The sequence below is a fragment of the Cebus imitator genome, unplaced genomic scaffold, assembly GCF_001604975.1.
Source record: "Cebus imitator isolate Cc_AM_T3 unplaced genomic scaffold, Cebus_imitator-1.0 Scaffold408, whole genome shotgun sequence".
NCBI lineage: Eukaryota > Metazoa > Chordata > Mammalia > Primates > Cebidae > Cebus > Cebus imitator.
This window is the reverse complement of record NW_016107723.1, coordinates 1,146,564-1,160,386: the sequence shown is the minus strand read 5'-3', so window position 1 is coordinate 1,160,386 and position 13,823 is coordinate 1,146,564. Positions and strand designations below refer to the sequence as shown.

The 13,823-nt window shown below is 36.6% G+C and overlaps 1 protein-coding gene across 1 annotated transcript in view; it reads left to right on the top strand.

Moving 5' to 3' along the window:
• Positions 1 to 291: 291 nt before the first annotated feature.
• Positions 292 to 13,823, top strand: part of ST8SIA4 (ST8 alpha-N-acetyl-neuraminide alpha-2,8-sialyltransferase 4) — an 87,264-nt gene continuing 73,732 nt past the window's right edge. The window contains exons 1-2 of the mRNA XM_017509160.2: positions 292 to 727; positions 8,020 to 8,151. Of these exons, the coding sequence (XP_017364649.1) occupies positions 615 to 727; positions 8,020 to 8,151 (245 nt within the window). The 5' untranslated portion in view covers positions 292 to 614. The remainder of the gene's footprint in view (positions 728 to 8,019; positions 8,152 to 13,823) is intronic.

Below are 13,823 nucleotides of genomic sequence, written 5' to 3'. Positions count from 1 at the left end.
GTGCCCTCTCACCGAGATGCCGATAGACTATCTTGGCGCTCCCAGGCCCAGAGAGCTGATGTTCTGGTGTCCCAGGAGAGTGTATGAGGGTCTCTGTGTGTATGAGTGAGTGTGCGTCTGTGTGTATGTATGTGCGCGAGCTCGCCAAGCGCGTGGCACTGTGAGCTTCCTCCCCCGGCCAGAGCAGGCAGAGCCGGGGACGTTACTCTTCAAGCAGCCTCCGCCCCCTCAGCCCGATGATTGGCTGGCTTTGCGCAGCCTTTCCTTGCTAGAAGAGGGAAGGGCCAGTGACGCCCCCAAGCCAGCTGCAGAAGCGGCCGCCACCTCCAAAGCACAAGGTGTCTCCTCTGAAAAGAAACCTAAGCCCCAGGGAGGCGGCGCGGACGACCCTGGCAGAGCTGGCGCAAACCGGGCGAGAGGGCGCTGGGCAGCGCTCGAGGGCAAGAGGGAGCTCGGCCACAGAAGACCCCAGCGACCTGATCCTGGGATCCCGGCTCCAGGCTCTCCTCGCATTTTACAGGTTTCCCCCCCGCGACTATCTCCCCAAAACGGAGCCTTTATATCAAGAGAAGGTGCGGGAGCTGGGGCAACCAGGACTTTCCCGGGCACCCAAGATGCGCTCCATTAGGAAGAGGTGGACGATCTGCACAATAAGTCTGCTCCTGATATTTTATAAGACAAAAGAAATAGCAAGAACTGAGGAGCACCAGGAGACGCAACTCATCGGGTAAATGCAAAGCTTCATTTCAGGATATGACAAAAAGTCAAGCCGTAAATGAAATGTGAATATAGAGGGTAGAGTGATGCTTAGGATGGCATGTGTGTTTGAGCTCGCGTGTGGTTAGTGTCAGGAATTAAATAACAAAGGCTGTTGTGGAGATGTGCGTGCTTCTCTACGTTGTTCCCAGTTTGAGTTCAACTTGCCCTGTGCCGTTGGGGTGACAATTGTTTTGGCTCTGGGTGCTCTCACGTCAAAGGAGAAGTCACTGCAGAAGTGTCAACAAAGAACGTGTGCCCTTGTCCTTTTAATCTGTGGCAGAATTCAAGAGAGATGTCTTTATTCACCAAACGGTTGCCTGTTTTCGCTGTCCTATCACCTAGGGAGATACTGGAGATAGATGATTTCTTGAAAGGCTGAAGTTAAAGCTCAGAAAGCAGGAAATAGGTATCCTCTGTTTCTCTACTTTTTTTTTTTTTTTTTTTTTTTGACGTTGGATAGATCTATGTATTATAATTTGAATTAGAAACTCCAGTACCACTAAGGATACTTCCTTATTTGTTCTTCTACGGGTAAAACGCATGGGCGTCATGGTTACAGTTTTAGAAAGAAACTGGGTACTGTAGCTTCACACAGACTATATTTCTGCTATTTTTTTAGTTTGTCTAGATGAATTCAGACTCTCCCCCGCCCCATTAAGTTCTCTAAATATCACACTTCCTTCCACCCTCCCGCTGGCCTCTGTGCCTTTGAAGTTTACCCAGGAGGTGGTGCAACTTTGTGTTTCTGACATAGCTTGGAAGCGTTTTTCTGAGAATGTGAACCCGATTGTCAACTCTGTTCAAAGTCCTGTTTCGGAAATCCTCCCTGTTCCGGTCTGGAGGCGTCCTCTATCAGAAACTCCACACCAGCAGAGATGCCTACCCAGTGTATATTTTCTCTGACATTGATTTAAACAAAGAAAAAAGCCGTGTGTGTGTGTGTGTGTGTGTGTGTGTGTGTGTGTGTGTTGGGGTGTTGGGACTGCTAAAACACACACATGTTCTTAAACTTCATGCACTCCATTTCTTAATATTCCTGCTCCCTAGGTAATAAGCATTTATTTAAGTGACCAAGATGCAGGTTTATCCTTACAGAAAGACTTTCTCTTCTGTAGCACAGTCAAAGGGGACTGGAAGAGAACGAAAAAGCTAGCAAGGAATGGGCTGGAATGGTACTTATGCATCAACGAATCTATACGTGGTCTATTCTGAGAGGGTAAGAAAGACGGATATGAGGTCGTTTACACAGGAGTGGGTGGCTTGAAAATCCAATCTAGCTCAATTGTCAGAAAAAAAAAGGACTTTGGGCAGGGGCGTGGGCATCCCTGCCAGACCTGTGCTTGCCAGGCAGACAAAGGGGTCTTTAGAAAGGTGATGAATGGGCGCGTAGGGCTCCGATGAGAAGCAGAGGCTGGAACGTGAGGGTCGAGGCTCTTTGTTCCCTCTCGGGAGGTGGGCTAAGAGGATAAGTCTGAGCCCAGACAAAGCGGTCAAGCCTCCCCAGGACTCCGAGGGTTCGGGCCCTTGGCTCGGACTCTGGTCAGCAGGAGTGGGCGGGGCCAGTGAGGAGAGGAGTCGCCAGACACTGCTGAGGTGTCCCTTTCCGAGCCTCCCTAAGCTATGGCCAGTTAAAGGAGCGCTTCCCGAGTCCCTGCAGGGGAAGTGGAGCCGGGACACTCCACATTGCATGGGTGTCATTTCTCCTGTCGCCCTTTCCTAGACATCGCAGGCTGGTGGGCGCAGCCCTGGGCGCTCAGGAAGAGAAGGCGGGCACGGGCGCGGCGGTTGAGCTACCCGGGCTGGGCTTCTGCCCGCATCCTTTTCAAGCTAAGACAGTTTCTTCCCGGCTTAGCTGAGAAGGCGTTGGGGCGGGCGCTAGAGTTAACCAAACAGGAAGAGAGGCGCGCACCGGGGCTGTCCCCTGTTCCGAGGGCGCAGGCGGCGATGGGGAAAGAATAAGTGAGAAGACTGGAGAGCCTTTACTGCAGGACTCAGGCCCCTTTCGTCCACCCCACCCCCCGACTCCTTCCAAAGTCACTTTCATTGCTCAGTTGGCAACTGGCTCCTCCTTCTTAATTATAACCCGCAATTACAGTCCGATGGGGCGAGGCAGAGAACTGACCCCGAGCATCGCGCTTACACCAGTGCCCTGTAGCGTCCTGGCTGCCTTGGCTCTTCCTGAGAGACCGAGACTGTGGATGGAGTTGGAGCTGCCAGAACAATGCGAGGACAGCTAGGTTCCCTGAGCACTGTTTCCTTTTTCTCCAGGATGAAAGGTTCAGTGGAAAAGCTTGTGATCTGAGCTCGTGGTTTCGTTTCAACTCCCAAATAGCGCTTCTGGTGGAGCAATTGACTCATCCATCAAAGGATCTAATCATCTCATTGACTCTCTTTCTACCCAAGCCACGTGGAGAGGCCAGTTTTGAGTTTTCAGTAAACTGGAATGGAGGTTTGGCTCCAGATCCTTGTCCAGTATTGAAGTGAGGTAACCAAGGCAGTCTCTGGCCTTTGGGGGGCACTGCGAGCCTTGTGGCTTGGCAGCAGTTTCAAAGAAGGGCCTTCCGTAGTCCTCGAATCTTGCACCACCCCTCCCAGATTCATATTTAGCTTTTCTGCTACCATTTTTGACATATGCTGTCAGTTCCTTTATCCCTTCGACCCTTCCCACAACTGGAAGTCCCATCTGTAGTTGGTATAGCATTCCTCTCTGATATGCCACAATATTAAGCAATCATTCCACACAGATGGAAAAATAGAGAACCAGCACAACCTTCTCATCAACCACCCATATTCTCATATCTCCAGAGGAACACCTGCGGCATGTTTTTTTTTTTTTTAAGTAATTATTCCAGAATAGGTCAAGTAATGATTATTGAACATCTAAAATTCATATTTCCTTCCTATTAGTTAATAAAGTTTAAGTCAAAAGGCAGTGAAGGCATTAAGTGGTGTGTTCTTGACTACCTTTTTTTTCTTAGTAGACCTCACAGTTGGCTTATGACTTAACTAGTCTGTGTGCACTTTGGGTGTAATTGGAAATGTGTTAATATAAGGTTCCCATAGGTAAAATATGTAAGCACCCTCATTTAATGAGATAATATATTTGAAAATGTAATATAAACTTTAATGTCATATAAATATTTGTTTTGTTCTTCCTTAAATCTTGCTACACACTATTTTTCTGGTTGACCACAAATGAGACTAACTTACTTTTCTTATTATCCAGGAATCTCCCATATAATTTGACTATACACTTTAGGTTATGTTACTAAATGATATTAATATTAATATTAATTCTGAAACCTATGATAAAATTGGCAGTGGAGATAAGTATTTTCACTTAGAGTATTACATTGTCAGCAAAGTTAGTTCCAGTTTGGTTAGGATGAAACACAACCTTGTGAATGTAGGAATTCAGAATTTGCACTTCACATTTCAAATTTCACAATTCTACTAAAACTCATAAGCAATAAATTAATGTAGAACCTCTCATTTTTACTTTTAGTTGTCACTTAAGTGATGAAAATACAAAATGGTCTGCTGTGTGTGTTCAGCCTTAGTTTAATGCAAGTTCTTTTCTTAAAATTTGTGTAATAAAGAGGAAGTTTAACCTAGTCCAAAGGGAACAAATTCATTCAAAAGCCAAGTCATGAAGAGTTTCAGTGGTGTTGAATATGGGGCTTTTGAGACCTAATGCCGTGAAGTGATATTAATCATATGAGTTACACACTGCAAAACTAATAAATTCTAATGAAACCTGGAAACTTGTATTTCAAAGAGAGAAATATATGTAGACACTAGGTTACCTAATAAATGATTAATTCCTGCCATTGATATCACACAGATAACGATCTTAGTGGATTTTTCTTTGCTCCGTATAAGCAGGGACACTTTGTACTATGTTGACTTATGCAGCGTGATTTCTTGATACATATTGATGTGTTTTGCTATTTTCCATTTAAAAGTACATATTGAATCTTGCAGATGTGTTTTGCTATTTTCCTTTTAAAACTACATAGTGAATCTTCTTGTAGATGACCCTATGCAATAAATATTTTCAGTGCAGCTGTTCAAAAGTCATGTCTGATCTAGAGTGAGAAATAAAAAGGGGGGTGGCAAAATCTTTCGAGATTTGCATTCATGGGAAGGAAGAGCCTTTTCTAAGACAGAATGCTACCAAGGTCATGAGCGAAACATCCCATGGGACCCATCTAACTTTGTACAGAGAAATTTACTCTAGAGCTTCAGATTGTACTAAGTTTGGCCTTCTCCCCCAATGACTATTAGAAGTGTGACTAGTTGTAGGTATTTTTATTCAAAATTCTTTCCAGTGATAAAAGTCTGAAATTTGGCTTATCACCAGCTCAATGACAGCAATTCAAACAGCAGAGTAAAATGGTCTCATTTTATTCTTAGAACACTGATTTAAACTTTTTAGATCTTGGAGATTCTGAAAAGGGTTGGGCCAACTAAAAACATCACAGCAAACATTCTGCCATGTGATATGTATTTGCATCTACATATCAACGAAGCAATCATCCATAGATTATTTATTTAATTAATTAAGTTTTAGAGACAGAGCCTTGTGATGTTACTCAGGCTGGTCTCTAACTCCTAGTCTCAAGTAATCCTCCCACCTCAGCCTCCTGAGTAGCTAGGACCATACGCACTGCCCACCATGCCCAGCTTTTCCACACATTTTAAAAAGTGCAAGCCCATGCATATTTTCACTTCTTCTATGAAAGTTTATTGGTGGTGAAAATAATTATTATAATGATAGCAATCTGTGGTTAAAGATGACACTGATACATCAATTAATAGGGTGATGATTAGAAATATCCCTTACCCCTAGAAATAGTGATAGTTTGCACCTGAACACATGAAGTCATATTTCCCAAAGTGTGAAGGTTAGCTTCTGTGTATAGCCACATTTTTATTCATAATTAGTTATCATTAGAAATATAATATACAAATTATATAAAATATATAATATAAAAATTATAAATATATATAATATAAAAATTAAACATAATTGAGTTAAAATCCCAGCATGCTTCTATTATTGTAAAATTTAGCAAACTACTTCTGAAATAAAAAAAAAATATATATATAATATAAAAATTAACTTCTGGGCCAATGGTTAGTAAAGTGCACCCCGTGCTGTCTTGCATCCTAAATGCCCCCCTGTAAAGCAATCATTATTTGCCATGAATAGGCATGCAAATATATCATTTTCATCAGTAGGATAGTTTAAGATATTAATTTTTTTAGAATTCTGAATTTCACAGGGGATAGCAGTTTATAATGCATTGAGCAGCTTCAAATTTAAACTACATGTTCAAAAAATGCAAACCAAAATACCAAACTATAAGGCTTCAATGACAGAATTCAACCAACAACTATTATACAGGTAATGTTTCCATTGATACTAGGAGAGGATTGCCTGCATAAAAAACACAGATTTAGAGTATGCTCTGGAGTGAATAGTCATGTCACATTTCAACTATAATTTTGACATTCTAAGAAGTAAAAGGTGATGTAAAGAAATAAATACAAATATTCAAAGGGCTATGGTTATTGTTGGTATTCTATAAGAAGTGGCTTTTTGATTTTCTGAGTCTGGATTTACATTGATAAAGTACAAGAAGATGGTCTATTGAATAATGAATTCATTCGGATATAAATGTTCTAATGGTATGCATGCTATTACAGTTATCTGCCAGCATCATGACTCCCTCCAGCACCCCAGCTAGTACCATACCAGCTTGACACTATTGGTTGCAGGCGGTAGTTTTTTAAATATAAGTAAAATACTAGTAATAATGGCTACTGAATGAATTTTCTCCTTACTATAATCTCTGTCTCTCCATCACCTGCTAGGGAAATGACTCATTGTTGAAATGTTTTGAAATCAATGCAATTTTTGAAAAATTAATTTTACATGCAGAGCCTGATTTGATCCTCACAAAGCCATTGCACATTAGATAATTTTATTGCAATTTTCAAGATAGAGTAAGGCCACTGTGGCTTAGAAAGAGAATAGAGTCTAGGAACACAAGCAAGCCACAGAATCACAAACACGCCCAGATCACCTGATATTCCAAGTTATCCTTGCTTCAAAACAAGAGCCCCTTCTATTATGCATATATGCCTTCTGTAAAAATGAAATTACAATCTTAGGAGTCACAATTATACAGAAGGAGGAGCACTGAAAAAACATTCTGCCTCTATTGTCTTAAACGGAGTTAGTGAGAGGCTAATAGGAAACAGAGCTTTTTATTTGTTTTATCTCATTTTAATTGCCAAATAATAATTGTGTATATTTATGGGATACAATGTGAGGTTTCCATACAAGTATACGTTGTGTAATGATAAGATCAGGCTAATTCGCATATGCACCACCTCAAATATATGTCATTTCTTTGTGGGGAGTACATTGAAAATCTCTTGCAGCTACTTAAAAATATACAATACAATATTATTAATGGTAGTCACTGCATTGTGCAACAGAACTTATTCCTCCCATCTAAATGTGGAATTTTGTACTATTGACCAATTTCTCCCCATTCCCCATTCACTCCCTCTTCCCAACATTCTGTTCTCTACTTCTATGATTTCCACTGTTTTAGAATCAATATATAAGTGAGATTATAAGGTATTTGTCTCTCTGTGTTAGACTGATTCACTTATCTTAATATCCTCTAGGTTCATTCATGTTGTCACAAATGGCAGGATTTTGTTATTTTTTAATGGCTGAATAGTACTCCACTGAGTATATATATATATATATATATATATATATATATATATATAACATTGTCTTTATTCCTCCGTTGATGGACACATAGGTTATTTCTATATCTGGGCTATTGTGAATAATGCTGCAGTGGACATGGGAATGTAAGTATCTCTTTGACATACTGATTTCAATTCCTTTGGGTATATGCCCAGAGGAGAGATTGCTGAGTTATATAATTCTGTTTTTATATTTGGTGATTTTTTTCTCTTTAAGTACTATAGAGATCTTTTTTTTATTCAGAAATTGTTTTATTTCAAAAATATCACATGTAGATTCTTGTCCTGATATTTATATTCACTCAATCCTCATAACACCTTTCATCATGCTTATATAATTCCTTCTAACTTGTAGGGGAAAATGTAAGTAACATTCTTCATCAGTAATTAATTCAAATTATATATTGTGCTGTTTAGCAAAATGTTTCTTACTTTCACAAAGCTGTAATTTTTGTTTTGTTTCAGAGATGGTGAATTGTCTTTGAGTCGGTCACTTGTCAATAGCTCTGATAAAATCATTCGAAAGGCTGGCTCTTCAATCTTTCAGCACAATGTAGAAGGTTGGAAAATCAATTCCTCTTTGGTCCTAGAGATAAGGTGAGTTTCTCTACTAAGGAATAATAAATTTCACATCCTGTCCTCAAATATGTTGGGCTTGGCAAACTTATATTAAACACCTGATTTATGGTTTAAGTATGAATACTTAAATAAAAGAGTGAACCAGCTCTATTTAATGTTGCTCACTGAAGAATATGAAACCGTAAAACTGAAATCACTACATAGTCAGAGATTTAAGAATGAATATGTGAGTTTTGAATATCGTGTCTTTATACTAATCGAATAAAATATTTAGCAGACTACTAACATTTAACATACTTCACTCAATTACTCAGAATGGACATATATTTTAAGAATTATCTTTAACTTCTTCCCTATTGAGCCTTCATTCTGCTTTTGGGTTTTCTCAGCTAGGTGAAAATAGAGCCTATGCAGTTCTACTGTGCTGACAATTATAAGTAAATTAGCCTTATCCTGTTAATGAGTATTTCTGTGTGGGCTCATGTTTTAAAAGTTGGATACAAATCAGGAAATAAGCTTTCTAGATTACTGACTTCTTTTTTGTAAGACTAGTCATTTTAGCTGAAACCCACTCTTGAATCATACTCCATGCCTACATATATCCAGTATGTAATTTTATTCTGATATAAACCTGTTACTGATAAGAAAGATAAGGTCAAACATTCTTAATTATGAAGGAAACAGGAAAACTGTTTTTTCTTTATGGTTACATTGCATTACTGTATTGGTTGGTACATTTGAATCAGAGCATTTCAGTAAATGAGAACTCACTAAAAGTGTGAAGGAACACATTCTTTATATAATAAAATAATCTCAAAGTCAATGAATAGTGACCAAAATACTATTCATTGACTAGATATTAACACAGAGATTTTATAGGAATATTTAGCAACTAAGAGGTAAAGGGGCTGATTAATTTTCCTGGGTTTCTACCTATTCACTTATTGGATTATACCTACCTTTAATGTAGATTATAAGAAATTTGAAGGAAATGTCTATTAGTCTAACTACACTCATCTTTAGAGTATGCACAGAAACTTCATACAATGTGTTGAAGCCAAGATAATCACTGCATGTTGAAATTTACTTGAATGAATGTCTAGAAATTTTTAAAAATTGGGCTTCAGGGTGATGTAGGAATAGTATTACTACTTTGGTTTAAAGGCTTAAAATTTACTGGAAAGGAAAACAGGAATCAAATCATGGCAATGTCAAGTGGTGTATGTTTGTTTGCTTTTAGTTTAGTGGGAACTTTCTGTATTCACCTGCCTCCTACAAGAATGAAGAAATGAGTCGAGTCTGATGACAGAGCTCATAAATCGATGACTTCTGGGTAGAATATGGCCAGCAAGTAAAATTTATTTTCACTGGATAAAGAAAGAAAGAAAAAAAACTTTAAAGCCAGTATTAAAAATCAGGAGGATTTAAATAAAAGTACAGATTTTCATAAACTCTGGAGAAATTGAAATTTGACAACTTTGGATCTATACTATTCCTAAGATTTAGCTGGTTAAAGCTGACCCTAGCCATGGTTGCTCAAGTTTGACATTTTCAACCTGGAGCTCACATCTTTCATGATACCTATCTAGTGCATTTTCTCTGTCTCATATACCCATCCTCATATTTGAATTTAGAAACCCAGTGAGAGGTGAGATAATTATGAGGAAAAAGGCACAGAATGTGAGATGATATGGGGTCATAAACATAGATATACTATGGTTTAGAATGGAGTAATGATTCATATTTCTTGAAGGTATATTGGAAAGAGAGATATACAGGTGATTAAATAGCAAAAGTTTGACCTGTAAGCAGAAAGAGAACTTTCAAATAGCATGGTTTAGTGAGAAAGGAGCCAATTAAAACTATAGAGATCTGGTAAAGAAACTTCATAGAAGAAAGTAAAATGACATATTGCAGTAGTTTAATTAGTATATCTAGCCATGCTAAATAATATGTCCAATAACAAAAAATATCATAAGTAAATTAAATAAGTAATTGCCACTTGTTCAATTATTATATCTGGTCATGCCTTTTCTCATATCTAAAATTTTTAGATATGAGGAAATATTTATGGTATTTGATAAAAATCAAATACCATAAATATGCATGAGGCTATATATATTTTGCTATTAATAACATATTCAAGCAAAGAGTAATGAACCTAAGTTGACCCAAAATATTCATATTACAAGTTTACAAATCAGTAAGAGTTGCATTCATATATTTGAGGGTGATCTAATTTTAATTATAATAACTGATAATATAAATGAAATGTTAGTACTAATTTTTATGGTTCTCCTTAACAGATTAAAGAAATAAACAATAAAACAATGAACAAATGTTGAATAATACATACAAATTTGTCACTTCCTTGAAAGAAAAGAATAATTTGTAAAACCATTATTGTACAATGTTTAAAGAGTTCATAAAAATAGAATTGGCTATAGCAGAAATGACTAGTGAGTATTAATCAGTTTGATACCTGCAATAAAACTTTAGAATATGAAAATATCTGATTGTTGGCTTAGGTTTTGCAAATTTTTTTGGAAGACATTGGAAACTAAATATGGATCATTTATTATTATTATTATTTTTATTTTCTTTCTTCCTCACTTTTCTGGAATTTAAGAAGTTACATATCACATTGAGTCAGTGATTGGGTGTGGGTAAATTTTAAAAGTGTTTCCAAATTTCTACTTTTAAGTTTTTATTTATTTTTATTTTTATTTTTTGAGACAGAGTCTCACTTTGTAGCCCAGGTTGGAATGCAGTGGCATGATCTTGGCTCACTGCAATCTCTGCCTCCTGGGTCCCAGTTAAGCAGTTCTCTTGCTTTTATTTTTATTTTTATTTTTTTTACTTTTAGTTCCAGGATACATGTGCAGAACCTGCAGGTTTGTTACATAGGTATACATGTGCCATGGTGGTTTGCTGCACCTACTCAACTCATCATCTAGTTTTTAAGTCCTGCATGCATAAGGTATTTGTTCTAATGCTCTCCCTTCACTTGTTCACCACCCCCGACAGGCCCAGGTGTGTGATGTTCCCCTCACTGTGTCCATGTGTTCTCATTGTTCAACTCCCACTTATGAGTGACAACATTAAGACATTACAGGCAAACGTTTTTTAATTTTACATGATTCAATTATGAATATAGATCTTTTACATTTAAAAATCTTATTAAACTTATAATGCTCTTATTACCTTCCTAATAATTGTCCACATAGTAAAATGTGAAAACCGTTCCTGAGATCTTTTTTTTCACATTTGTAGGCATAATTTTCTTTCCTATTACTAATTCCTTCATTCCCGTATGTCTTATGTTATTTTCATAAGCACACCAAGAATCAGTTCATATATATTCATCAAACAACTGTACTTCTGAGGAGCTGTCTATGAGAGATGGTTCCATGTGTTACTTCACTGTACTTTGAGGATTCAAGATATATGGAGTTCATGCATTCTACAGCTAACTTTGCACTCAAAATAATTATCTTAGTTTTAAGGCTTGATATTTTTGGTAAAAGTTTTTTCTTTCCTATTATAAGTTAAGTAATGACGGATTTAAGATACATTAGATGTTGCGAATAAATCGGTGAACACTGTACTGAGAGATTGCGTAGTCATGTCCAATATTTGCAACTTGACTTTCTTTCCATATTTAGATTATTTATTTGCTTTTTTTTCTTATTTTTTATATGTTGACTAGAAACCCCAAGAGTGCAAACATCAAGTATAGATGTATAGAAATGTACAAGCTCAGCTACTATCAGGATAGCTTTATCACATCATAATTAGAAAAGAATATTTCATCTCTCAGTATCATGATACATCAAAGTTCTGAAATACATAGAACTTGAAGGTTAACTAAACATAATTGCAGATTTATATATGCTTAACTGACAAGAAGAATTTCCTATTGCATACATGGATTTACTTTATGAAAAGGTCTACATACAGTTTTATACTATTTTCCACTTGTTTTGATTAGTAAGTTACCAGTAGAGCTAATCTTGGGTCATAAAGCTTATTAGTGGCAGTGTCAAGATTCAAACCCAGACCTCCGGACTGAGGAACCGGAGCCTTATATAATAATTTTTTAAGAGTATATTTTAGTACCCAAATGTATATTATTAAAATTTATCATTATGGAATAAATGATTCTCTTTTTTCTAAAATAACAAAAGATATTCTTCATTCACCATTACAAAATTCTGGACCAAATATCAAATGGCAGTCTAGGATGTAAATTAAACTAAAAATGTTCTTCATCAAGTTGTGGGACAATTTTGCCTTTTCATTTGTTGTGTTTAAAATTTTTTTGATACTAAGATGTCTTTCCTATAACTGCTAGGACTTAGAAATCCTGAACAAGGTGCAGGTGAAAGTCTTATTCTTTCAGAGTATAAGGCAAGTTGCCTTGCAAAAATGATATTTTGAAACAAACAAAAACAGTGTGTTCTCTCTGTTTTTTCGTAGGCATAATAAACACTTGACATTTCTCAGTTTTACTTCTTATTTTCTTTCAGTGAATTGTGTCATTACTAACTTAATTTATACAGCGATTTTTTTTTTTTTTTTAATTTTTTTTTTTTTTTTTAATTTTTTTTTTTTTTTTTTTTTTTTTTGGTCTGTAGTCAGTGTTTAAAGTTTGCAAAAACTGATTCCTAATATATGTATCATAGCCTAATTTGCTTCTCAACTTGTGATACTTTCCACCTGTAAGATTTGTCACACAGTACTTTCTCATGGAGTTAACAATATCATTTAGATTAAATTTTAGTTGCAGCTGTGTGTTTATTACTGCTAAGAAACCTATAGAGAAGAAAGAGTGGCACCTGGTGATAGGTTAGCTATATTTAACATTTCACAAGTGAAAACAATGTTGCTAAACAATGTTTAGTAAATTAATTTTCTGGGATTCTGCAGTTGCTATCTCAAGTGATAAGCGATATCGAAAGGGAAGTTCTAGTTGAAAATTCAGTTAATACTTTCTGTATAGAATTTACTTGTCAGTTTAACAGTCTAAACCAACCTTCCCGTTTAAGGCTGACATAGTCTAACAAAAAATAGTTGTTATGACTAAGATATTTAGTTTCACTGAAAATGAAACGTATTTTCAGATTCCTTCAGTTATCTTTTACATTAAAATAGTTGCTGAATTTAGGTGTTTGCTTATCTAATAAGGTTTCAAAAATTGTATTATGATCACGAAATGACAGTTAAAGACCTATGAGGGGTCTTTTTTGTTTCCTTGTTCTTTTGAGTCATGCACAGAAAACACAAACCCCTACTTTGAATATCAGGTAATAACTTGAACCATGTACTAGGAAAACTTGTACTGGTAAAGCATGCATATTAAGCATTAGCTTTTTTTGATTCATGTTTATCTGGAGTGCAGATATTCAAGCCGTTTTCTTTCTACTGCTCTCATTTCCAAAATAATTTTGTTTGAACTACTGTTAAACAAAAATTCCTAACAATTATCTCCTGAGCAAAAGCATATATGTTCTCCATGGTGATATACTGTTGTTTCAGTTCAGTGCAAGTATAGGAGTTTCTATGCTTCCAATGATATTTAGCTAATTATATTTGAGTGTTTTTTTATTTCATATTTATAGTCTGAACAACAACTAGACTTAGCAAATACACAAAGCTTTTAATTCTCCATTACATCTACAGTCTAAAAT